We start from the raw sequence: 27,399 nt of genomic DNA, 5'->3' as shown, positions 1-27,399 counted from the left end.
GGAACGTTCCTATCAGAAAAAGATTATAAAGGAGACTAAAGTAACAGAGAAAAAGGCCAATATGGCCGGCATGAAATGAGGAAGTGTGCAAAGACAGGTAGCAGGTGCAAGTAGAAGGTAACCGGGGCCTGTAGGCAATGCTTTCTACTGAGTGACGTGCAAAGAAAAGAGATCAAATCTGGCTCATCTTCAAAAGGATCAATGGGATGACATTGCTGAAAATAACTGAAGGGGCCAAGGACAGAAGTCAGCAGACCAGTCAGAAGGTTACTGTGAGAATCCAGGCAGAGAAGGTAGGGCTCAGCCTAGGGTGGTCAGGTTTGAGATATTTTTCCTTTCCTTTTGGGGGGATGGCACACCCAGGAATGCTCAGAGATTACTCCTGATTCTGCACTCAGAAATTTTCCTGAGTGTACAGGGGACCATATGAGATGCTGGGGATAGAACCTGGACCAGCTGCGTTCAAGGTGAGCTCCATCCTGCTGTACTATCTCTCTGGCCTCAAGATTTGAGACACATTTTTAAATTTAGAACCAAGAATTTGTGGTAGCTCAGATGTGGGATGTGAGAGTTGTGAGGAGTTGAGGGGGACTCCAGGTTTTGGACTGAGTAACTGAAGGAACAGAGTTGCCATTTACTGAGATAAAGGGCTTCCCGGTGGCAGACCCGACAACGAGAAATCTAGGGCGCTGGGACCCAATCAGAAAGGCCAAGTTGATTGTTGTCATCAGGAAAAATCTACTGGTCACTGTGTTTCAGGCCAGGACTTCAGCCCTTGGGAGAAAGGCAGATAAAAACAAGGCACCGGGATATTAGGCAGGTTACCGTGGAAATCTGGCACCCAAGAACCACACAGGCATACAGGAGTCCAGTTATCAGCACTAGGGCACAAAGCCAACAGTGGTACTAGAGGCCAAATTACAGAGTGTGAGGCAGTTCAGCTATCTGCCTCAAATTGGGTTTGGTCCTAGAGGCTGGCAGGTGGGGCCCTTGGGGAAGAGGCTACAAAGGAAGGCGGAAACCAAACGGACCCATGTTTGCCTAAATCACATCAAAAGGAACCTTCAAGGCTGATTCCCTGTCTCTCACACACTGCACAGGGCCACATGCAGAGCACTGTAGAAGAGGACCAGGCACGCAGAAATACAACTCCTTCCAGTGAACAGTACCAGTTTGCCTGTGTCTGACATTTGGGGTGCAGGGTGAAGAGGGAGGAAAAGGGTAGATGCTAGACTCTAAGTAACAGTTTGCCAAGGAACTGGGAAATAAAAGCAAGAGACATTCTGGGGACAGATGGGAGGCAAATGCAGCTACCACCATCCCTGCTGCCCAAGGAGAGAAAGCAACATCAAGCTGAATGGTTCAAACAAGTGGGGGAGACCAGAAAGATTGCTCAATGGACTGAGAGCACACAATGCATACAGGAAGCCCGGGTTCAATCCCCACCACCACAAGGTCCCCAAGCACTACTGGGAGCAAGCAGAGCTGGGAGTAGCCCCAGAGTCCCATCAGGTGTGGTCTCCTCCTCCTCCTCCCACCACTCCCAAAGGGAAAAAATAAGGGGGAGGAGCTACTCTTAGACTATGATGTTAGGAACTGCCTGGCAAGAGGGGGCTTCTATTTAGAAGTACAAGACTAAGCAGAGATTAACGTGGGAGTGGTCTCAGCAACGCCTCTATTGTTTTGTTTATTCTAAGGCACCTACATTCTGATCAAATTGTTTTCTATATATTTTCTTTCCTAGTTATAGTATAAGATATTCTCACCAAAATACAAAGATCTTTTAAAATTAGGAGTCAGAGAGAAAACTACAGAAGTTAAGGTGCTTGCCTGTGTACAGCCGACAATGGTTTGAACCTCAGGGATCCTCTGGACCCCACGAGAAGCACCCCCACCACCACCCTAGCCAGAGCTGGAAGTAGTACCCCAGCACTGCTGGGTATGGCTCCAACCCCCAATTAAATTAACTAAAAGGGGGGCTGGAGAGATAATACAAGAATCAAAGCACTTGCCTTGCATGCAGCTAACCCCAGTTATCTATCCATTACATCTTAAGGCCCCCAGCACCAATGGCAGCCCTGAGCACAGAGCTGGGAACAACCCCTAAGTACCACTGGGTTGGCCAAAAAACGAAATTAAATCAAGTAAAGTATATGTAGCCCTTCTGTGATGATCTCTATATATTTAGGCATCCTACTTAACCACAAATATATATATATGTATATACACACACACATATATATATCACTATCACTGTCACCACGTTATTCATCGATTTGCTCGAGTGGGCACCAGCAATGTCTGCATTTGTCCTAGCCCTGAGATTTTAGTAGCCTTTCCTTGCTCATCCTTCCCAACGGTGATGCATCAGAGGCTCTTTCAATTTCATAATTAGAATAATTTCTTTAGTTAGAACTAAAAAAATTTTAGTTTATATTTTAGAAATGACAAGTGAACACATACTATCAAGTAAATTAGAGAACATGACTTTGCAAATCTATTCATAATATAATATCTGTATGTTCTTTTTTCTTGAGTCACATCTCTGTCATACACTTCTATTTATTTGTACACCTTAAACTAACAGCCTTTCCCATTTTCTCAACATTAAAGACTACAGAACTGTAAAGCAGTATATGAGAAGTTCTGCAGAAAGCCATGAAATATGTGTGTGCAGAGTAGCCTTCATCATCTGCCAATCCAGGGATGGACCCAACTTTGCACACCAGTCTCAAAGCCCGGAATTAAATTCTCTGCTTCCGTAAATATGCAAATGACTTAATGTCATGAACTTTGGATTCATTTTTGAATAGTCAACAGTTGGAATGTTAGATCTGCAAAGGCTAAGGGTTTCCTGTAGTTAAGATAACACACATTCAAATCAGTTAGAGGCCAAATTTTAAAAATGGTTAGGTTAAATATCTTTGCTAGGGGCTGGAGCGATAGTAGAGCGGGTAGGGCGTTTGCCTTCCACGCGGCTGACCCGGGTTCAATTCCCGGCATCCCATATGGTCCCCCTAGCACCGCCAGGAGTGGTTCCTGAGTGCAGAGCCAGGAGTGACACCTGAGCATCGCCGGGTATGACCCAAAAAGCAAAAAAAAAAAAAAAAAATCTTTGCTAAAAGGCAACAAAGCCACATGTGTTCATAACCTTATAAACATTTCTACTCTATAACTAATTCTACCCATGGAATCTGTGATCAGAAACACAGATGACCAACACCAAAAATAAATGTAATTTTACTAAGTTGTTTTTAACTGAGAAATACTGGAACCTTCAAAAATGTCCAACATGTAAGAAATGACTATAAATTCTAATGCATGTTATATTTGTATTAAAATTGTATTGAAAAATACATGAAAATAAAAAAAACAATGGAATGGTCATTTCTAATTAATGAAATATGGTAAGTATGGGAGAAAGAGAGCAGTGGGTAAGAAAGGCATATACCTTGCACACAACTTATTTGGGATCAACCCCCAGCATCCCATAGAGTCCCCTGAACCTGCTAGGCATGATCCTCTGAGCACAGAGCCAAGAGAAAGCCCTAAAAATCACCAGAACATGGTCCAAAAGCAAGCAAACAATAATGCTAAGCATTGGTAGCCTATTCATGAGAAAAACCTGTTGTGACACAACCCACAAAAGAGATTTAGTACTACAGTGGGGACACCTCAGTTTAAGAGCAGCACGGACACAGTATCTGCCACTGCAGGTCTACACAGGGCACTTCCCATGCCCACTGGTAGAGGCCACTGCATTCTAGCCTGTGCAGCAGTGGCTTCCAGACACAAGTGGTAAGTTGGGTGGAAGAGACAGCGCCAGAACCCCATGTGCATGGTGGCAAGAGGTGGTGAAGAAATATGGTGTGGCAGCATATAGGAGTCAGAAGAACCCTCCAACATGCACCCCTATAATAATGCTGGGCATGTAATTGCTCCCAGCCCCAACCCTCACTGTCCAGGTGAGAAATCATGGGGGAAGGAAAGAGCTGGATGAGTTCTGCCCAACGTCCCATAACTAGAAAATGGCAGAGACCAGATCTGCATTCAGAGCATAGCCTTTGACTGACACACTGTGCAGTCTCTGTATTGCCCTAAAGCTTTTTTTTTTTTTTTTTGCTTTTTGCTTTTTGGGTCACACCTGGCGATGCTTAGGGATTACTCCTGGCTTTGCACTCAGGAATCACTCCTGGCAGTGCTCAGGGGACCATATGGGATGCTGGGAATCGAACCCGGGTTGGCCACGTGCAAGGCAAATGCCCAACCTGCTCTACTATCACTCCAGCCCCTGCCCTAAAGCTTTTCTTGTTTTCATTTGCTTTTGTTTTGCGGTCACACCTGGCAGTGTTCAAGGAAATACTCCTGGAACAGTGCTCAGACATCACTCCTGGTGATATTCAGGGGACCTTGCAGTTCCAGGAATTAAACTCAGGACCCCTACCTCCTACATGCACTCTAGTCCTTTGAGTCATCTCCCTGGTCCCTCAAACTTTTATTTTAAGGCAAAACATGGCACCTTTGTCCTGAACAGCTTTTCTTTTTCTGTTTTTGGGCCATAACCAATGATGCCCAGGGGTTACTCCTGGCTCTGCACTCAATAATTACTCCTAGAGGTGCTCAGTAGATCATATAGGAGGCGGGAGGATCAAACCCCAGTCAGGCACGTGCAGGGCAAGTGCCCTACCTGCAGTACTATCTCTCCAGTCCCACAGTTTTTCTTTTTCAAACATAACACTGGTTTTTACAAGAGAAGTCCCCATCTCTTCCTAGTGTTCCTTTGTAGAAATGTTAAATGAATGGATTACAATTTGATTTTGTAAACACTATTTGGAGTATCCAGGCTATCCCTGGCCTCTTTTGCAGGAATAACTGGTAGCATGTCAAAGGAAGAATACAAGCGGCAGGATGCCAATTCTCTTGTTCAAGTTTTCATGGTCGCAGATGTTCCTAATTCAGTGTGTGGGGCCAATACATCCCTGCCACTTTTATCATTTCAAAGGTCTTTGTGCCCAACTCCCAGGAATCATGGATGGTTTCCTTTTCTCTTTCATTCTCTAATTTCTTCAACACATATGGTTAGATAAAAAAGAAGGGGGAAAAGCACAACTCAAATACGCATTAAAAATATGACAACTGTATTTTGGGTGATGGCTCCTATTTTAGGACAGATGCACATTCCAAAGCTATTAAGCAAGCTCCTAGCTTTCTGTGCTTCTCACTATTTCCTTGGGCTGCTGGAAGTTAAAATCAAAGGCAGACTAGTGAGCAAACCAAACACAGAGAACAATAAATGCAAAGTGCATGGAGTTTGGGCGGCACAGATCTAGAGAGAATTTACGGACAAGGCCAGAAGAAAAGTCATTCTTTGAAAAAGAAACTAAGACAAAACACAAAAAGATAGTAGTAGACAGGGAAAATCTTCCCTGAAAATAATGCATGCTGAAAGAATGTGTGAATGTGGTCTTTAAATCGCAGGCAGAAGCCCAAGGTCACTGCCCTATCTCAACACATCTAACTGTATTTGGATTAAAGGGTAGTGTTTCAGGGCTGGCAAAGAGCATGCTGCACTCAAGAGCAGGGCTGGCTAAGGGTCATGACCTTGGAACAAAATTCCCTCTCACTTTTTTGAGTAAATGACTATGCCCACAAAAGCCACTAACTATGATGAATGAATGCATACCAACAAAATTTAGTTAGTGGCTTAGGAAGAAATCAGTTATCTTTATAACTTATATCCCTTAATTCACTGCAGCTCCCAAATCCTTTGGTCAAAGTCTCTATGTCTCCCAAAATCTCAGTTTATCATATGGATAAATATTAACCCTATTTTACATTTAAAAAAATCAGCATAGTAATCTTAAGGATAAAGATCAAGAGAGCAAGTTGCCGCACTTCACATTACACCAGCAGCCTTACCCCCAGGCAGGGTCTAAAGGAAGCAGATCTAGAGCAAGGAGCTACTTGAATTCCAGGAGACAACAGATGGTGATGAGGAAGGCCAGGAGGATTGGGGAGCTCAGAGGTAAAGGTAGAGACAGAGTTCCTGAAGACCACAGATGGTATAAGAGGCTGTTTGAGGTCTCTGAGGAGACTCTTCCAGGAGTCTCCCAGATTCTGTGGTCACCCAGGGCATAGGGCAGAGCAGTCCCTCCTTCAATGAGGGGTCAGTGACTGCATACAACTGCTCAGGCCAGGGCACAGAGCTGACAGCATTCAATGAAGACCACTGGGCACTCAGGAGACCTGAATTTGAGTACTAAATGATCCTTCACGGGCTATCAGGAGCACCTCCCTCCCAACACTCCCTGGGAGTAGCTTCTGAGCACTGCTGGGTGTGTCCCCCACCATCACCAAAAAAAAAAAAAAAAGGTATAGTCACAGCAAAATTCTTGGGAAAAAAAATGGCCAAAATGTGAATAAGAATGTTGCCTGTTTTCTATAATAATACAAGTGTCACTTTTATAATAGGGGGGAAATGTTGCTATGAGGCTGAGGATGTGGTTCAGAGGTAGAGCATAGGTTGCGGATGTGGAAAGCTGAGTCTGATCCTCAGTGCAACACACACACACACACACACACACACACTTGGAGCTATAGTACTGTGAGTAGGGTATTTGTCTTGCATACGGCTGAACTGTCTTAAATCCCTAGCAGCCCAAAAAGTCCCCCAGCACCGCCAGGAGTGATCTCTAAGCATAGAGCTGGGAATAAAATCCAATCACAGCCAGGTGAAGCCCAAAACAAACTAAAGCAAAATACACACAATTTTTAAAATGGTTTATGAATAGTTTAAAAGGCATCTTAGCTTTTTTATTTTTTTATTTTTTTTTTAAAGTTACTAGTTTTTAAGTAGCTTTTTTATTTTTATTGGAGGAGGGGCTGGGTTTTTGAATAACACCTGGCAGTGCTCTAGTGTTTTCCCAGTTCTTTGCACAGAGGTTACTCCTGGAAGCTTAGGGGACCATGTAATGTCAGGAATAGAACTGGAGTCTGCTACATGCAAAGGAAGAGCCTTAATTCTTACTTAATCTTTCCAGTCCCCAAAATGTATCTTAGATTTTTAAAGAATAAATTATAAAGTATATTTTTATATTAGCTATTTTGATTTGTTAATGGTGTCACTCGCTTTTATTTTTATTTTGAATGCCAAAATTTAACCAAAATCCTACAGTTGTAAGGCTACAGATGTGGATCAAGTGGTAGAATACCTGCCTGGAATGTGGGTGGCCCCGGGTTCAATTCCTAGCACTACAGTCATACCTCAGCACCCCAGGAAGTCAAGGAAAGGTTACAACTATACCCAGCTAGGCATGTACAGGAAGAATCTGTCTCTCTACACAGCTACCTCACAATTGAGTCAAACCTTGTAGTGAACAAGGTACTATAGTTGGAACAGGCCAGAGAATGATGAGCTCTTCCCTAATGAGTCAGCCTGAGTTCTTAGAGAAGATAATACCTATTTCCTCTTCTGTCTTCACTGTACATATGACAGGCCCTGCCTGTAACCCAGTCCTGATTACTGCTCCGCCCTTTGCTAAGGATTATCAGAAGCAGTTTGGAAAAGTTTGAGTTGGTTTACTCATCTGATAAGTCTGTGTTTGTATATAACAAGGAACCAATGGGTTAGAGGAAGAGAACATTAATTTAGAAAATCGTCTTTAATCAATATTAAAATAGTACTATTTCCCTGCACCACAAATAAACATCAGTACTATGTCTGCCAACTGTTAGGGCAAAGATCAAATAAATCTTATGTGAAAGTGTTTTATAAACTCCCAAGTAATACACATTAAGAAAGGATTATGTTTAAATAGACAATTATAAGTGATTCAACTTGACTCAAAATTTGTCCTTCTATACTATGTTCATGAATTGGAAGACCCAACTCTTTCTACTTTAATGTACAGGCTCAATTGTAACCCATTTTAAAATCCCAGCAGCTTTTTAAAAAACAGAAAGCAACAAGCTGACTCTAAAAATTTATGGATTTTAAAAAGGAACTAGAACAAGCAAAGCAACTATTAAAAAAGAAGTTGGAAGACTCCCACTCCATAATTCCAAGCCTTCCTAGAAAGCTAAAGCAATCAAGAGAGGCACTGGCAAAATAACAGGCACAGAGATGAATGGAACAGGAAAAGTCCAGAATCAACAACCACACAGAAGGTGAACTGAATTTCAATAAAAGCATCAAGACAATGCTGCAGGAACTCCTCTCAACAGTTCAACATTCACACGGTAATTCACAGTCGTCACACACTGGACAACACCACACAGTTCTCAGCCACACTGGACAACACACACACACACACACACACAATCAACTAACAATCGTCTAAGTATAAAACTTAAGAGTAATAAAAATAGAAAACACGGGGCCAGAATGACAGTGGGTTTGATCCCTGACATCTCATGGTCTGGTCCCGAGGCACATCAGGAGTGATCCCTGAGTGCAGAGCCAGGAATAAGGAGGGAGAAGGAGGGAGGGAAGGAGGGAAAGGGGGAGGAAGGGAAAAGAGGGAGGGAAAGAGGAGATTGAGATTCTTTTGGGCTGGAGATAGAGCTCCAGTATATGCTTAGCATACAGGAAGCCCAGGCTCAATCCCCTGGAATGCCTGGTCCCCTGGCACTTCAAAGGGCAAACCCAAAGCACCAAGTTGGGAGCAGCCTCTGAGAAGTGTCTGGTGTGATCTGAAATTACTATATATATATATATACATACACATATATATACATACATACACACATATATTCAAAAAGATACGAGAATTTTTTTAAGCACATCAACTGCCTTGATCCAGAGACCCAGCAGTGAACCCCGGAAGACAGCAGCTCAATGGAGATTTCTCTGGGCCCTCTGCCGAGCCGATTTCACCTGGGCACCTGAGATGGAGCAGGTGTTCTCTCTCTGCCTACTCCTACTCCAAATGAACCAGCAGTAGTCACAAACTTCCAGAAGAAAAACCCAAGTACGCAGGACCAGAGATTGAAAACAATGCAAGGGGGGGGGGGAGAGAATGGGACTGTCCCTTCCCATCTCCTGTCCCTTTGGGGTCTTGGCTGTCACACCCATGAACTGCCTCCAGGTGCCATTTCAGCGCATTAATGGCCTTGATCCAGAGACTTGCAAATGAATCTCAGAATGGATTAGTTTACTACAGAGATGTCTCCAGACATCCAGTCATTTTCCTTGCACACAGCCAAACTGGGTTCAATCCCAGCACACCATAAGCACTGGGTTCAATCCAAACAACACCAGGAGTGATCCCTGAGCACAGAGTAAGCAGTAAGCCCTGAGCACCATTGGGTGTGGCCCAAACACAAGCAAAGAAGAATCTCAGATAATAAAACCCATAAACTGGAACTCATCAAAGTTAAAATTTTCTGCTCTTTTGCACTTTGAGACTTTAAGAAAATGAAAGGACAAGTCACAGGCTGGGAGATAATATCTACAAAATTACAATCTGAGAAAGAAACAGTCTCCAGGGCTGGGGTGTTGATCATGTAGAGCACAGGTGCCTACAGGTGTGAGGTTTGGAGCTTAATCCCAGCATCTCCTGGCCCCACCAGCACCAGGTGTGTCCCTATCCTCCCCAGAACCACACAAGAAATAGAGAAATAAACTTCGAAATATTTTTAAAGCTCTCACACTCAATAATGAAAAGATGAATAACTCGATTTAAAAATTGAGTAGTGGAGTTCATGCACAATTCAATCAGCCTTATCAGTGGATGGAAAAATAGCAGTACTCCTACATAAAAAAATAATAAAAATAAAATAAATAAAAATTGAGTAAAAGCACTCAACTCAGTCAGGGATCTACGTGGTCCATCTACAGCACTTGCCAGACAGGCATGAGTTCCTGGATTTGACTTCCAGACACCGTCCTCCGATAATTTGGGGGAAAGATTTGAATAGTTTTTCACCAGAACATAAGCACATAAAAAGATGCTTAACACTATTAGTCACTAGGAAAATACAAATAAGAACCACAATGAGATAGTGAGGATGATTGCTAAAAATAAATAAATAAATAAGCCCTGAGCACCAGATGGCCCAGGTGACCCCCAGCACTACAGGGTCCAAGCAGTAACACAACTCGGGCAGTTGTCAGCCCAGCTGACAAAGAATCACCCAAAGTGGTGCTTGGGAGCATCCCTTCCCCAGTCCCCCCAAAAAAGACAAAAACAAAAAATACAGGCTGGGAAGAGAGTACAAAAAGAGAGACTGTGCTTGACTTGCACAGAGTCAAGCCAGATTCTATTCCTGGCACCACTAGGAGTGATCTCTGAGCACAAAGTCAGGAATAAGTCCTGAATACAACTAGGTAGGATCCCAAAACAATAACAACAACAACAAAACCCCAGAAAATAACAAGTGTTGACAAAATTCTAACTCTGGACACCAGTGGTATGAGTGTGAAGGGGGGCAGCTGCTGTGGAAAGCAGAATGGGGGCTCCTCAAACATACTGAAAACTGAATTATCACATAGTGCAGCTAATCCCCTTCCAGCTATCTCCACTTCACCTCCCCAACCCCTCCCAGCCTCTCCGCACATCCCCCGCCCCCCCGAAAAGAAAAGAAAGCACGTTCTTGGGCTGGAGGGCCAGTGTAAGGGGGAAGGTGCTTGCCTTGAATGCAGCTGATCAATCCGCACACACATATGGTACCCAAGCACAGAGCCATGAGTAGTCCTGAGCACCCTCAGGAGCAGCCCAACCCTAACCCCAGGAAAGCATGTTCCAAAGAGATATTTGTACACCATGTTCACTACAGCACTATTCACAGTACCCTGGAGGTACAAGTAACCTAAATATCTATCAATACATAAAAAGAGAAAAGTTGGGCAGTAGAGATAAAAGGACAGGACCTGGAGCACTATGAGGAGTGATCCCTGAGTACACAGCAGGGAATAAGCTCATACCACTGGGTGTGGCTGGAAAGGAAAGAAAGAGGAGGGAAGGGAAGGGAGGGAGAAAGATACAGAGAGAAATAAAACATAGCATATACACACAATAGAGTATTATTCATCCTTAAAAAAATAAAAAGGAAATCCTGTCACATGGAGGTCAACATGGATGAGCCTTGAGGATATTAAGCTATGTGAAGTAAGGCAACTACAAAATGACAAGTACTGTATGATTTCCCTTATTATAAGAGATCCCCAGAGTCCTCATATTCATAGAGACGATCTACAGTAGAGTTGCCAGGGGCTGGAGGAGGAAATGGAAAGATTATTCAATGGGGACAGAGTTTCAGTTTTAAAAGATAAACAATTCAGAATGCTTGCAACAGCAATGTAAATGTAATTTACACTACTGAACTTAAATGGTTAATATAAAAATCTGAGCAATAGTACACCGGGTAGCGTGCTTGCCTTGCATACAACTGACCTGAGTTCAATCCCTGGCACCCCATATGGTCTCCCAAGACCAGTAGGAGTGATCCCTCAGCACAGAGCCCAGAATAAACATAAGCACTTCCAGGTGTGGCCTAAAAACAAACAAAAATTAACCTTAAGAAAAACCTGTGCAGATTCTGGGATTCCCTTTTCTTCTCAGTTTGTCAAGAATCCTGGAAAGAGGCCTCTACTAGATCTAATCAAAGATAATATGAGGCTCAAAATAATAGTAAAAATTATAATTATAAACAATCAAATAAACTATAAAACTATATATGAATAAACAATTGAATGCTTGATCAGGGTAAAGTATCTCCTCACAAAATATTTATGAATTATGTAGGGAAAGAGTAACTTGGAAGGGACAAGTCTGACAAACTTAACTAAGTTATTGAACAGCAATTGTAACAGGACAGATGAAAATCACACAATGGAATACAGTAACAGCAGGAACAGCACAATTCCTGCCAAAGGTGCATAATCTGAAACTAAATAACTGAGAAAGACCAAAAAAATAACTGCACTGTAATCTTCAAAAGTGGAAAGGTCACAAAAATAAACAACAATTTTTTCGACGTCAAAAATGAAAGAAAACTCTTCCCAGACTGAAGGAGATTAAGGAGATTGACTAAATACATGATTCTGAGCCAGATCCTTGTGTCACAGAGGACAGTAATGGTGAGACTTGGTGAGATTTGAATGGATCAAATATAAGAATGAACAAAGAATGAACACTGTTGGCTGGAAAGATGCTCAAAAGACTGAGCACATGCTTTGCATTTGAGAAGCCCAGGTTCAATATCTAGTATCACTATGTGATACTAGAGTGATATAGTGATACTAGAGTGCCACCAAGAGTGACTCCTGAACACAGATCCAGAAACTCCTAAGCATCTCCAGGTGAGGCCAAAAACCAAGCAACCCCCAATTAGAACGATCACCGTGAATTTCCTTTTGTATGTTCTGGACACACCTGGTGCTGCTCAGGGATTACAAGGTGCCCTGGTCTTATTAGTTTCCTAATTTTCATGGCTCTATTTTGTTTATGTAATACAATGCTAGTGCTATAGGAAATACACAATGAAATATTTGGGGTTGACACAACATTAGGTGAAAACTTATTTTCAAGGAGAAGAAAAGTTACTTGTATTATACTTGCAACTTCTTTCTAAGTTTGTGATTTTTCAAAGAAAAATAGTATTCAAGGAAAAGAATCCTAACAAGGCCTTCACTTCATCCCAGTGCAACATGAGTGGGACATAGGGTAATTTCAGTACTCCTCTCAGTCATAAGGTACCTACCACAAAATCAGAATCCCAAACTCAGCAAGCTTCAACTATGCTCTTTTCTGAAGCCTGAAATCCAGCATAAAGTGAGGTCTATCTCAAATGTATATTGAATCTGACAGGCTAACAGAAGATATTTCTCTGGTGAAGAGAAGACTATACTGCTAATATAAGCAATAGTATAATGAGCTCTCAATGTCATTATATTACAGAAAACATTGTATTCAAGTGCAACAAGGCACAAATACGTTTAGGTTGCTCTAAACACCATTATTATTTGGTGGGATGGGGGAGAACAGGAACGGATTTAGATTTAGGCCAAACCTGGTTTGTTCAGGGCTACTCCTAGCTCAATTCTTGGGAATTAATGTGATATTAGGATTTGAGCCCAGGGCTTCATACATATGCAAGGAAAGTACTATACCATTGAGCTACATCCCTGGCCTATAAACACCACTATGTTTGGAGCAGGGGTTGGAGAGATAGCTCAACAGACTTAGCACAGGGTTTGCATGCAGGAAGTCTGACATGCAAATGTTCCCTGGCACCACATGGTCCCCTGAGTACTGCCAGGTGTGGTCACAAAACAAAACAAAGAAAATAAAATCTTTAAAAAAAAGTGTTCTATTAGCATGTTCAAATGGAAGTCTCTTGGACATCATTGAACAAGTGAACCTCATTTTCAAACAAAGAGACAGTACTTTTAAAGGGGCAAGGCATGCCAATAAATGATGTATGTCTAATCATAAAGTTTAGGGGCCAGAGCAATAGTACAGTGGGGGAAGGCCTACCTGGGTTCAATCCCCAGCACCCTATAGGTCTCATGTGCCCTGCCAGGAGTGATTCCAGGTGTGATCCCAGTGACCCCACTGAGTGCAGAGCCAGGAGAAATCCCTAAGCACTGCCAGGTGTGGCCCCCAAACAAAAACAAACAAAAATCATAGTTTATATCTCAACTTTGACACCAAATCTTAAATTGTGTTGTTTGAAGGATAGTCTCCTAATTTTAAGATCCTAAAATATCAAAGGCAGTCTAATTTCATATTGCCTTGAAGAAAAATGATTAAAGCTGGGACAAATATTATGAAAGTATCCTACCCACAACATTTACTGCTGCCTTAGATCACAGCTGTCCAAGAGTGTAATGGCATAAAGTAATGAAAATATAGTATAAAAACATCAGACTTCAATATCTGTCCCCCAAAAGAATATAAACTAACTCATTAAGTTTTTCAAACAGGCTATAGGCTGAAATGACATTTGAGATATATTGAGCTAATCAGGGCATTAAAATTAATTGCATCTGTTTCTTTCCCCTTCTAATATACTAGAAAAGTTTCCATTACAGATGCACCTGGCTTACTTTTCTATTAGCAACTGCTTCCTTAGGCCATTTGTGAAATGACAAAAGCTTGTGCTGCAGAAACCAGGAAAGAGGCAAAGTACAGAACAGCAATGAACTCTTCTCAGACTCAATTTATTTTTCAAGATATGAGCTGTTTAAGTTTAGTTCTTGCCTGTCTTCTCACATTTGTCTCAATTCAAAGAAAACCTTGATCAGAAGGTACCTGAAACTCGGCTGTACTGCTCCGAAGTTGGCTCACATTGGGTAAGGATCCTCCGTGATACTGTGTGAGGCGCAGCTGCTGAAGTTTCTGAAACTGAACCTGGAAACAAAGGGATTTCAAGACTGTTGAAAGATGTCAGCAAGGGATCTGAAAGAAGCTTAAAAGTATGGTGTTTTGTAGTGAAACGGTTCAAGAGTGAAAGTCTCAGTTTCAATTTCTTCTCTACTTAAAACCTTCAGGTTTCCGGTGCTTTCTGTGTTTTGATTAGTCTATTTTTGGAAAGAATTTGCCCATGTTGCAAATGCCTCATATAACACGATGGTAAGGATCTCTTGCCAGGTTTCTACCGTATATTTGTAGGCATACAGGCATAATCTCTAATGGTAAGAAAAAAATTTCTTAGTGACTGATGTGACTCTAACATAAAATGCTTTTCTTTCTTATGTTCTTTTCCAGTCTCATATTTTCATTTACATCTATGTATAAAAGCTGCTCGTTTGTGATCACAACACATGCACAATCCTGCATGCTTATATCAAACCTATCTACAAAACATAATTCTTACTGACCATATAACATTTCTTCTTCTGAATTATTTCTTTAGGACATATTCTAAAGAGTGATTATAAGTCTGAGCATCTAACAGCTCTAAACACATGCAACCAAAACTTTTTTTCAAAAGATCTAAGTATATATGAGAAAACAGTTTCACAAGAAACTCACTGGCATTGGATATTATTGTTAGTTAGGGTAAAGAAAGAGAATGAGGGTCCGGAGCAATAGTACAGCAGGTAGGGTGTTTGCATTGCACAAGGCTGACCCAGGTTCAATCCCCAGCATCCCCAAGCACCGCCAGGAGTAATTCCTGAATGCAGAGCCAGGAGTAACCCCTAAGCATTGCTGGGTGTGACTCAAAATGCAAAAAGAGAGAGAGAGAGAATGATAAGCAGACTTTTTAAAAAATCCCTCATTCTAAAATGCCTTTTTGCTGTAAGTTTTTCCTGGCTTGTAAAGTATGTTCTCCAGTACACTGAGCTTTCTCTCCAACTCATTTGGAAGTTTTAAAATAACAGAAAACCTGGGGCCAGAGAGATAGTACAGCAGGTAAGACGCTTACCTTGCATGTAGCAAGTCCCATCTCTAGGACCCCATATAGTCCCTGGAGCGTCACCAGGAGTGATTCCTAAGTGCAGAGCCAGGAGTAACCCCTGGCCATCACCAGGTATAGACATACAACCCCCCCAAGTTTTTTTTTTAAATACAAAACCTTGAAAATGTCCTGACCCCATGTCAGGCTGTCTTCACTGGGGCACTTTGGAGGGGGGCAGGTTGAGCTTCCCTCCCCACCCCAAGTAGAACCCCAGCAGTCGAAAACCTCCAGAACCCAACCGCCACCATGCTCAAGGCCACTCTCCACATGCTCCAACAAGCCTCACCCAAGAGGGAACCGGCAGAAAAATCCAGGTATGAGGGACCTGTGACTGAGATCTCCAAGCCCACTAGGATCAGGACTGTGCCTCCTCCCTCCCAGCTCCCCAGTTTACCAGTAGCTTGGCAGTCACACCCACAAACTGCCCCCTGCGCCATGTTATCTCATAAGTGGCCAAGACCCAGAGACTATAAACTAAAGTTCTCAGAAGAGAGCACCACAGAATTTCCTGGAGCACGCAGCCGCATTCGCAGCCATGTGATCTCTTATACTCTAGCCCACTTACATGCCAAAAGTAGCACACATTTGTTTGTTTGTTTGTTTTCTTTTGCTTCTTTTTGGGTCATACCCAGCAATGCTCTGGGGTTCCTCCTGACTTTGCACTCAGGAGTTACTTCTGGCAGTACTTGGAGGACAGGGATACGGGATGCCAGGGATCAAACACGGGTCAATTGCATACAAAGCAAAAGCCCTCCCCACTGTACTATTGCTGTGAACCCACATTTGGTTTTAACATACTTGCTTATATTCTCTTATATACAGGCTTAAATGGCTCCAGAATAAAACACAACAACCTTCACACACTTCCCTCTTATTGTGGTGGGAAGGTCCTCAGTGGTGGGATTGGTGTTTGAATATTATCTGTAATGAACTACTGTAAACTACTTTTATGAAAATAAAATATATAAAAATTGAAAAAAATACAAAACCTTTGGCAATCTTAGATTCTTCCTACTCACAGTATTTAATTTCTCAAACATACTATTCTGGTAGATAGTAATATAATCCATAATCCAAACCCAGACCTGAGAGTCAAATATGTGAAGGAGAACATGATGACCTTTTTCAATCTATCAACTTTTATAAGAAAAAGACTCAGGTCAGGGGTGTGATGCAGTGGTAGAGCACATGTCTTGCATATATGAGGTCCAGGGTTTGACACCCCCCAGGAGTGCAAACAATTAAAAAAAGTTAAAAAGGATACTCACAGCTTTGATCTTAACCTTCTCAAAACACTCACCAGAAGCATTTGACTCTAGCCTTAACATTTTCCTTTTTTTATTTTGTTTTTTTGTTTTTTGGGCCAGATCCTTCTGGCTCTGCACTAAGGAATTATGCCTGGTGGTGGTGGATGCACCATATGGGATGCTGGGGATGAAATCCCAATTTCGGCCACGTGCAAGAAAAATGCCATCCCCACTATACTATTCCTCTGGCCCTTCTAGCATTAAAAGTTTTCTACACTGCTTTTCAGCCTCCTTGATTTCTCCCCATAGCTTGATTTCCCCATCAATATATCCATTTATTCACTCACATTAGAACTCAACTGCATGTAGTTAGAACTGTGAGAGGCACTGGCTCACTAAGATGGGTACTAGTCATAGTTTCTTGCCTTCAGAGCTACTATAACAAAGATGTCCACACTTACTCCCCCAAAGCCTTGACACTTCAACAAGCTACACTCTAGTCTTTTTTTTTTTTCTTTCAGTTTTGGGGTCACAAGAGGCAGTGCTCAGAAGCTACTTCTATCTTAGTGTTCAAGTGTTTCTCCCAACAGTGCTCAGGGGAACATGTGGCCCCTGTGGCTCCCACATACAGAGCATGCACTCTCGTCCTCTGAGCTACTGTCAGGCCCTACAAGTTATGTTCTAAATCTAGCTAGGTGTGCCTTCAAAGCTTGCTGCACTATAGCAGAAGAGCTCTGGAATTGAAACCGAGAGACCGGAGCTTGTTACCTGGAGCCCCCATGTGGCTGCCCAAAATTTTCTGTCTACTTCAGCTTCACAAAGACTATAATGTGATGATGAGCCAGCTCAGTGTGGGCTGAGCACGGAAGCTAGAGAGATAGTACAGGATTTAAGGCACTTGCCTTTCATGCGGCCGACCCTAGCTCAATCCCCAGCACCACATAGGGTCTCCTGAGCACTGCCAGGAGTGATCCCTGAGTACAGAGACAGGAGTAAGACCTAAGTACTACCAGGTGGCCCAAAAACAACAATAGATATGTTTATGGGCATACTTTGCATGCAAGAGGCCTGGGTTCAATCCCTAACACAAGATCCTGAGCACCACCAGAAGAGACCCCCACACACACCACTACAAGTGACAAAAAAAAATCAAGACAATCACCTAAGGATTGAGACAACGAACAGAGACTATGTGGAATGTATAATGCAATGCTCTGGACAACTTCTCAAAACATTACTGGGGTCAGAGATATAGTATTCTATTATTCCTTCAGTCTGGCGTGAGATGAGCTACCACTTAACATCCCATCCATCCTCCACATTTGCCTCATCAAATAACCTGGGTCAACATGTTAGTGGAATTTCCATCAGTGTCTCCAAGTAATGGGTTCTAAGTATCACTAATTCCTTTTAGAAAGCCTTAAAAAGGAAAAAAAAAAGTCTTAAATACTTAACACAATCATAAAACAAAATCCCAGCATGACTTTTCATAGAAATTGGCAAGACTGGGACCAGAGCAAAGTACAGCAAGTAGGGTGTTTGCCTTGCACTCAGCTAACCCGGGTTCAATCCCTGGTATCCCATATGGTCCCCTTAGCACGGCCAGGAATAACTCCTGAGTGCAGAGCCAGGAGTAACTCCTAAGCACTTCCAGGTGTGATCAAAAAAAGAAAAAAAGAGAAAAAGAAACTGGCAAAATAATTCTAAAATCTTGAATATGTGAAAACTAAAGTAGTTAAAATTGACTTTTTCTTTCTTTTACTTTATTATTAATTTTATTTGGGGGCCACACTCAATGGTGTTCAGGTTATTCCTCACTCTAGGCTCAGGAGTGATTCCTAGTCATGCTCAGGGCACCATAGGTGGCACCAGAAATTCAAACCAGGATCAGTGAGATACAAGTGCCTTATCACTTGTACTATATTTTTGCCCCCTAAGGTAATTTTTTAAAAGAGAAAGTTGCTCTAGTGGCCTGGAGTATAGTACAGCCAATAGGGCACTTGCCTTGCATGCGGCCAAGGAGAGTTCATTCCCCCACATTCCATATGGTTCCCTGAGCCCCACCAGGAGTGATTCCAGAGAGTATTTCCAGATGTGGCCCAAAAGAAAAAAGAAAAGAAAGAAAGTTGCCCACAGAGAAATAGTGCAGTGGCTCTGAGTAACTGCCTTGCGAGCATATTATGGTTATGAGTTCAAATCCCTGGTTCCCCATATGCATGAAGAATGATCCTGGCAACTCTGGTGTCTGTGATCCACAGTACTAGAAGTAGTTTTTGGCTCTATCACAGACAGCTCTGTGTAAGTACCAAAAAAGGTACAAGCTCCAGTAAGCAACACAGCCAGGACTGCGTGGGACCCTCAGCTATATCAACAACAAAGGGAGAAATTTTTTTTAATTTGTAAAAATATAAGAAAAGTTACGAGAACGGAGATGCCTCATTTTAAGACAATAAAAAGTCATAGTAATTCAAGCATGTGTTATTGTCAAAAGTGAGAGAAGTATAGATCAATAGAACAAAAGAGAGTCCAAAAATAGACCCATACATTATGGCCAATTGATTTCTAACAAACATGTCACAGAAATTCAATGGAGAAAGCAAAGTGTTTTCAACAAGTGCTGCCATTACAAATGTGGAAAAAAGGAGAAAGGGAGCTGACCAAGGAGACATTCAATGGTAGGGCCATAGTCAAATCCCAACCCTCAGATTCCACTGTACAAGTTTACCTCTCAGCCTCAGTGTGCTGATCTGCAAAATAAGGAACTTTCTAGCTACAGATTCTGTAGGGTCTCTGAGAGAACTACATGAGGTGATGCATGAAAAAAGAACAGCAACATGCCTGGTAAAGACAGAAAAATTAGTATTTAGCCTGAACCTAATCTTTCTCATTTCCTTCTCCTCTCTCAGAGACCTCAGTACCCCATAACTAACTTATGTTTCCTTTAATACGAAAATAATACTAATTCCCAAGTATTTTAGCCAACTTTACATTTTCAGATTCGTGTTCTGAATTTGTCCTGTGGAGTTGCAATATAACTAGGTGACCTTCAAGGCAGAATGTACTGAAGTCTGAGAAATACCTCCACCGACTGACTGCTTGCTTTTCACACAGGAGGTTTGGGTTCCATCCCTGGAACTATATGGTCCCCCAAGCACTACTGGAAGCAACTCAAAAGCAGAGATGGGAGTAGCACTGGAGCACCACCAGGTGTGACCCAAAAACCAAAACCAACAAAACTGACCGTTTTAGCAAGTACTCAAAGCAATCTTCATTTCCTCCCCTGCAGATCTCAGTGTCTCACAACTTCCAACACCCTGTGAAAACACTGGCCCTCACCAACGTTCATAATGACCTTCACATGATAAACTGGAGGACATGGCCTTCTCTTGTCAGACCCAAACAGTAGCATGGGCTCAACTGGTAGACATTTCCTCCTCTTACTAATCCTACCTCACTACTTGCTCTTCAGTACTCTCTGCTGTTTCCTCCTCTACCTCCCCTTTGAATGGTGGAGCCGTTGGAGCTTTTCTTAGGCCCTCTTCATGATTCACTTAGCAGGGGTCACAACTCAAATGCCTACAGGTGCCAAGCACAGAAAATAAGCAATAAGCAAAATGGCCTGGATCTGCTGCGAGGAACACCATAGGGAGTGGTGAGGACTGAGTAAGCATCAGAATACACGCATGTCCTACCCAGTATGAGCAGCCAATCTATTCAGATCCCCAAGCAAATGACTAGAGATGAGGTGAGAGTTATTAGATGGTCTTATTTTTCAAAAGAAGCCAGAGTCTGGGCAGAAAGTTATCTACAGGGATTAAGGCATTTGCCTGGCACACAGTCAATCCCAATACTGTAGCTCCCCAATCTCTGCCAGGAGTGTTCCCAAGCACAGAGCCTGAAGTAAACCCTGAGCACTGCTGAGAGTAGACACAGCTCCCCGACCCCAAAAGCCAGTCTAACTATGTTTTATTTTGGAGGGCCACACCCAGCAGTGCTTGGGCACAATGCTGGTTCAGTGCTCAAGAGTTGCTGCTGGTGTTGCTTGGGGACCATAAGCAGTATGAGGGCCTGCCAAGACACTCCTGATGTTGCTGTGAAATCATGAGGTACCAGGGAACAAATCATGGCTTCTTGCATGCAAAGCATGAACTGCAACCTGTTGAACTCTCTCTCTGGTCCCAGAGTCTAGATTTGAATGAAAGATTGCAATACTCATTGTTGGCCATACTTCCTGTTTGCTTTCGGGCCATACCCAGTTGTGCTCAGGGCTGACTCCTGGTTCTGCAGTCAGGGATGACTTCCTAGTGGGGTTTGAGGGACCATATGGGATGCCAGGGATAGAACCCAGATCTGCCATGTGCAAGGTAGGTGTCCTACCCACTGTACTATCACTCCTGCCCTGGCCATTCATTTTTGTTTTTGGAAAAAAAAAACATCTGCCCTTCCCTCCCACCCCCTACCCCCACAAAAAAATAAACCCACACAAGTTAGAAATTAGGTAATCAATTTGCAACATCTCTTCTAGAAACAATCCCTAAGCAGTTAAATCAACTCCCCCCCAGCTACACACAAAGATGTCCAGATTTACATAACTAGCCTACACTTCCCTCTGGAGCTCCAGAAACATATAAACCACCATCTGCAGTACTGTTAATTACAAGCCCCACAGGCACTACCAACACAGTTCCAATGTGCTCCCGCCTAAAATGGCTCAAGTCTAAAAGATCATCAGAACAGAGCAATAGTACAGTGGGGAGGGCGCTTGCCTTGCACACAATCAATGCCAGAACAATACCCAGCATCCCATATGGTCCCCCGAGCACTGCCAGGAGTAATTCCTGAGTGCAGAACCCCAGAATAACCCCTGAGTATCACAGGTGTGACCCCAAACCAAAATATAAATAAATGAAAGTTAGGACCATTCTCAAATCTTCCCTCAATGACCTCCCCCATTCACAAGTCTGGTCCTTCCTTTCTATCTTAACAGTACCAACCTTTTTACCTGTCTCCCTGTTATTACCACCACATCACATCTCCAGGTTATTAGAATCTTCACATAGTTTCTCTGCCACCTCCAATCCTTCTTTCCACCATTTTGGACTTAGAAGCATCCAGTTAAATTACAAATCTCCCTGAGTGCAATCCCTTCAATGGCTCCATTGTCCTGAGGATCAAGTCCCAAATCCTGCGTCTACAATCTGATTCCTGTGACACCTGCTCTTAAATCAAAGCACCTTCCCATCCCTTTACAAACAGCACAAACCCCTGATCCCTGTGTCTAAAACCTGTGTGTTCAGCATACACGCATGCACCTCCCTTCCCTTCTCCACTCCCCTATTCTTTAGGCCTGTAGGAGAGGGATGATACCTCATCATACCATCTACTTCCTCTTTCCTAATATTCATCAAAATGCTCCTTTTACATCAAATCAATGTCTTCACCCTTAAATTCTAAAAACTAGATACTGTTTTGCTTATTCACTACTGTATCCCCAGTGTCCCTCCTTACCCCTGGCACACACCAATTTGCAGAGCAAATTAATAAGCTCTTTGGAGCAAGATACCATGTCTTCAGTCTCCTCCCAATACATACATTAATCACATGGGCCCTCAAGTACTGACAAATTAGTGAACAAAGGAAAAGCTTCTAAACCTCCACTTTATTCCCTCTTTTCACCATACCAGGTAACATCACTGACCCAATTCTAGCATTTCTTTTCACAAAATGTCCCTACTACTATTCCTGATAAGCCTGAACCTTTAAATCTCAAGTGAAAGTCTCCAAATCTAGTTCTTCTCACCTACTGGGCAAAACCAACTCTGAAGACCGATTTAAAGTTATGTAGAGAAGGACGTAGTAAGCCAACATTGGCTCAGAGAGGGAAAAGGCTGATTAAGTCTCATCTGCCCCACCAAGATGCATGACAGCCGCAGGCAGGCAGTATAAGTGCCATCTATCTGGTTACCAATAATGAACAAAATGACAATTTTCCATCAGGAATCTTTGTCCCTTTGAAGGTTAACTATTATATGCCTGGAGATCTGTAAGTGAGCTTTGCATGACTTTGGTTTGAGGATTTTATTAAGAAAATAACCCTCAAAGTCTTAAAATAAGAAGAGTTACTACGCAAACGCAGCATTTGCTTCTGAGTTTATAAACATTATAAAGCCAACACTATTATTTTACTTTCAACGGGCAGAGATGACAATAGGCAGAATTAAAATATAAATGATGTGCTGTATACCTAGATTTCTTAAACTTTAAGAAAGTGGCGTGATACTTTTTCAGCCCTAAGCAAGGGACGCATATTAACCTCTGAACTATCTCTCCAGCACACTCAAACTCATTTACCTTTTTTTTTTGGGGGGGGGGCACAGTCGGTTGTGCTCAGGGGATCATACGGAGTGCTAGGATCAAACCCAGCCTGGCCACATGCAAGGCTGTACTGTCTCTCTGACCCAATCAAATTTATTTAAATAGAGAAAAATGGTGGTCAAATAGTGATTTTGGGACTGGGAAGAGAGTTCAGGGGTCAAGGCACTCGACCTGGCATGCAGTCAACCAGGGTTAGATACTGAGCATTGCATAAGGTCCCCAAGCACAGCCAGGAACAATCCTTGAGCACAGAATAAAGAGTAAGCTCTGAGCACTGCTGGTGTGGCCCCAACCACAAACAAAAATGGAGCAGGAGCCATGGCTTTCTTAATAAAATCAAGAGAATCAGCATATCAGAGATGAGTGCTATATTCACATGGAAAGAACCCATTCAGTTCACCAAAGGATCATTTTTATTAATGCTCATTAAATGGATGTCATTTACTTGAATTCGTTTTACTTGTAAATCTTAACTTATTTTGTGCATGTGTTGTAGTTAATGGCTCTATCAGGCTCAAGCAAAAATGAACATTTATGTCAGACATATTTGTAATAAACTTATTTGGGAGGGTTGGGTCACACCATCAGTGTCCAGGGTTATTCCTGGCTCAGTGCTCCAGGGACCATGTGATGCTAGGGATCAATCCAAAATAAGCCCTAAGCAAGGGGCGCATATTAACCTCTGAACTATCTCTCCAGCACAATCAAACTCATTTACCTTTTTTGGTTTTTTGGGGGGGGGGCGAGGCGGGGCACAGTCAGTTATGCTCAGGGTCATACGGAGTGCTAGGATCAAACCCAGCTTGGCCACATGCAAGGCTGCACTGTCTCTCTGACCCAATCAAATTTATTTACGTGAAAAATCTATGGGAAGAAAAAAAGCTGCTTCTGAAAGCCATTACTACTGGCCTCATGTCTCAGAGGTGTTTTAAAAGGGGATTCAGGAATTGCACATCAGGCTGGATCAACCTAGAGTGCATAGTACACATCAGAGGAAGTGTGTGTGTGTGTGTGTGTGTGTGTGTGCGCGCGCGCGTGCGCGCAAACACAGGCTTCCTATATATTTATGTGTGGAACACATAACAGCACAGTCGGTGTGTGTATGTGTGTGTGCAAGCACAGGCTTCCTATATATTTGTGTGGAACACATAACAGCACAGTCGGCCTCCACACCGGGAAGCCTTGCAGAAACCACAAATTTCAATGCGAGTCAGAAGAGAGCTACAAGCTCAGGGCACAAGAAATGTTTTTCTCTTGCAACCTTGCTCCACCTTCTTGGTCTCTAATTTTCTCCGTGTGACAGAAAAATACAAGAAACATCCCCCCATCCACAACCCCCTTAACTTCACTCTGGGAAAACAGGGCAAGTGATGGCCAGGGTGGGAAGGTGGGGACCCGACAGGGCATGGTGCCAACTGGACGGGGCCGCCACCCCGCAGCAACTGAGCTGCCCTGTGGAGGCGGCCTCCGGGTCGTAGATTTCAAACCCCTCCACTTCCGACGCAAACTTAAAAACACGAACGCGAAAATCGTGCTCCTCGGTGAAATCCCGGTCATGAAAGTCTGGCGACAGATTCAATAAGTTTCCCCCGACGCGACTGCAGCTTGGGGGGTCCGGGGAGACCCCGGCTGAGCATCTGCAGGTGCCCCCCATCTTCGCGCGGTCCTTCAAGGTCAGCTCTGGGGTGGAGGGGGTGTCCGGCTTCCCCATCCCGCGCCGGGCCGAGCGCGTGGCGGCTCGACCCCCCCAGTCCCCGCGGCCTGCGCAACTCGCCCCGCGCAACTGGCCGGAGCTGCCAGGAAAGCGGGCGAGGGGGGTCCGGGCCCTGGTCCCCGAACCCGCCTCGGCGGCCCCGCGGGCTGGGCCGCAGCCACCTCCGGGTTCGGGACAATTTCCTCCTCCCGCGCGCCCGCCGCCCCCCTCAGGTCGCCCCCCTCAGGCCGCCCTCCTCAGACCCTCCCCAGCAGGGCGCTCCCTCGGGCCGCCCCGTCAGAGCTCCCCTCAGGCCGCCCCTTCAAGCCGCCCCTCGGCCTCCCGCTCAGGTCGGCCCCCTCCAGCCGCCCCCTTCAGGCCGCGCCCCTCAGGCCGCTTCCCCTCAGGCCGCCCCCGCCAGCCGCCCCTCAGGCCTCCCCGCTCGGGCGGCCCCTCTCCGGCGCTCCCCCGCGCCCCCGGGACGCTGCCGAGGCGAGCGGCTCGCGCGGCGGCCGCCCGGGCCCGCGACCTCTCACCCGCCGCGCGGGGCCCGCCCGCGCCGGCCCGGCCCTCACCCGCGACAGGGTGAGGTCGGTCATGAGCTGCTCGAAGGCCCGCGTCTCCTCGGCCTGCCGCTGCGTGTGCAGCGCGATCTTCTCACTGAACTTCCGCGGGTTGGCGCTGCCGGAGCCCGGCGACGCGGCCATGGCGCGGGCGGGCGCCGGGCGCCGGGCGCCGAGCGAGAGGCGGCCGCGGGGCCTGGAGTCTCGGCCCACTCGGCTGGTCCGCGCGCGCCCGCCCGCCCGGCCGCCGCCCGAAGCCCGGAGCCGGGAGCCCGAAGCCCGTCCTCCGGCGCGACCCGGCCGAGGAGCCGCCGCGGCCGCCGCGCCCGCGCGCGCGCGCCCGCCCGCCCGGCCGGGAACGCGCCCAGGCCCGCCCCCGCGCGCCGGCCCCGCCCTCCGCGCGCGCCCGCCGCCGCCGGTTCCGCTGCCCCGCAGAGGCGGGCCCGGGCTCTAACGCCGCGTGGTGTCCGTTCGGGGGGTCTCGGTTTGGGCTTCGGGTGCTTTGGAGGGGCGGGTGCTCGGGAGCCGACTCCTGGCTCTGGCTCGGGGACCAGTCCTGGCCGGGCTCGGGGGCCTGTGTGGAGCCGGGGGTCGCAGCGCGCCCGGCTGCGCTCTCGCGCCGGCCCTTCCTAGCTGTTTGCGTGTCCCGGGACCACACCCGGCGGCGCTGGGGCACCGTGCGGGCCGCCTGAGCCCGAGGCGCACGCCTGCCCCGCTGTCCTGTCTCTCCGGCCCTGCGCTACCATTTTGGAAAGACGTGCCACCCCCGTGGCCTCCCTCCGCGCCCGCTGCCCACCAAGACGGTGACCGGCTTCAGGGCTGGCCACGGGGCCGCGCTCCCCTCACCCCACCCCGCGCCGTTTCCTCCCGCGCGGAAAACGGCTTCGCTGGGCATCTGTCTCCTTTCGGACGCACACTAACTGCGAGACCCCGCCAGCCCTGGCGGCCTCTTCGCCCCATCCCAGGCCCCTTTTCCAGGTTCCGGCCGTCGTCCGGCTTCTGCCAGGTGCCAACCCCCGAACTTCCAAGGGCCGCTCCCACCTGGGCGGTCCCGTGCTGCTGCCAGCCTGGGTGCTGATGTGCACAGATGCCGTGCGCAGCTCGTACCCAAGGAATTGGGAGCTAGGAGTCCCCAAAGTGATATTAACAGTGCTCATGATATTAACAACACCCACGATTTTAACAACATCCATGATACTGATAGTATCAATACTAACACCCGTATTAATGTCTATGATATTGATCACAACACGCCATGCACGACAGCCATCAGACTCACCCAGAGGCTGAATGCCAGTACAGCGAGGAAGGCACCTGCCTTGCATCCACCGAACCTGGGTTTGATTCCCAGCCAACCCACAGGGTCCCTCCAGGAGTGGCCACTGAGCACAGTCTGGTGTTAAGGAAAAAAAGATTAGATGTATCAGAACGTTTTGCTTCACATACAAGTTTCTCAGTATTTGGGTTCCCTTTCTCAGGATTTATTCTAGGAGAAAAAGGAATATAAAAAGTCCTTATATTCGCCTGAAGACTTGTTGTTGGGATGAATAATCTGACTCCAGATGGGAGGTGCAGAAATGAAGAACCAGGCCAGGGAAACAGCCACTGGCTCTGGTAAACTCCTATGCTCCCACCTTACTGATTTGGAAAGTCACCACAGTTGCCAACTCCTGAACCATATTGTCACAATAAGAAGTCACCACTCTGACCTCATCAGAAATACATATTCCCTGCTCCCACCCTTTCAATGTAGCTATTTGAAACTCAACTTTTTTTTTTTTTTTTTTTTTTTTTGCTTTTTGGGTCACACCCGGCGATGCACAGGAGTTACTCCTGGTTCATGCACTCAGGAATTACTCCTGGAAGTGCTCGGGGGGACCATATGGGATGCTGGGAATCGAACCTAGGTTGGCTGCGCGCAAGGCCAACGCCCTACCTGCTGTGCTGTTGCTCCAGCCCCCCAAACTCAACATTTTTATCCTTAAACATTAGGTGCGTCCATTTTTTGTAATAAGAATTCTTGAGTTTAAAGCTTCCTTTCAGGGGCCTGTGTACAGAGGGGTAGGGTGCTTGCCTTGCACCAGGTGGGAGGTGCATCCACCGGATGGATCCAGGT

General features: G+C 45.2%; 1 protein-coding gene across 1 annotated transcript in view; it reads right to left on the bottom strand.

Moving 5' to 3' along the window:
- The window catches only part of CRTC3 (CREB regulated transcription coactivator 3), an 87,245-nt gene extending 61,639 nt beyond the window's left edge, over positions 1-25,606 (bottom strand). Inside the window, exons 1-2 of the mRNA XM_056124524.1 lie at positions 25,296-25,606; positions 14,256-14,354 (exon numbers count right to left, since the gene is read on the bottom strand). Coding sequence (XP_055980499.1) covers positions 14,256-14,354; positions 25,296-25,427 — 231 coding nt within the window. The 5' untranslated portion in view covers positions 25,428-25,606. The remainder of the gene's footprint in view (positions 1-14,255; positions 14,355-25,295) is intronic.
- Positions 25,607-27,399: the final 1,793 nt, after the last annotated feature.

Source organism: Sorex fumeus, unplaced genomic scaffold (genome assembly GCF_029834395.1).
Source record: "Sorex fumeus unplaced genomic scaffold, SorFum_2.1 ptg000051l, whole genome shotgun sequence".
NCBI classification, from domain to species: Eukaryota; Metazoa; Chordata; class Mammalia; order Eulipotyphla; family Soricidae; genus Sorex; species Sorex fumeus.
The sequence above is the reverse complement of the archived record's forward strand: the minus strand, read 5'-3'. Positions and strand labels throughout refer to the sequence as shown.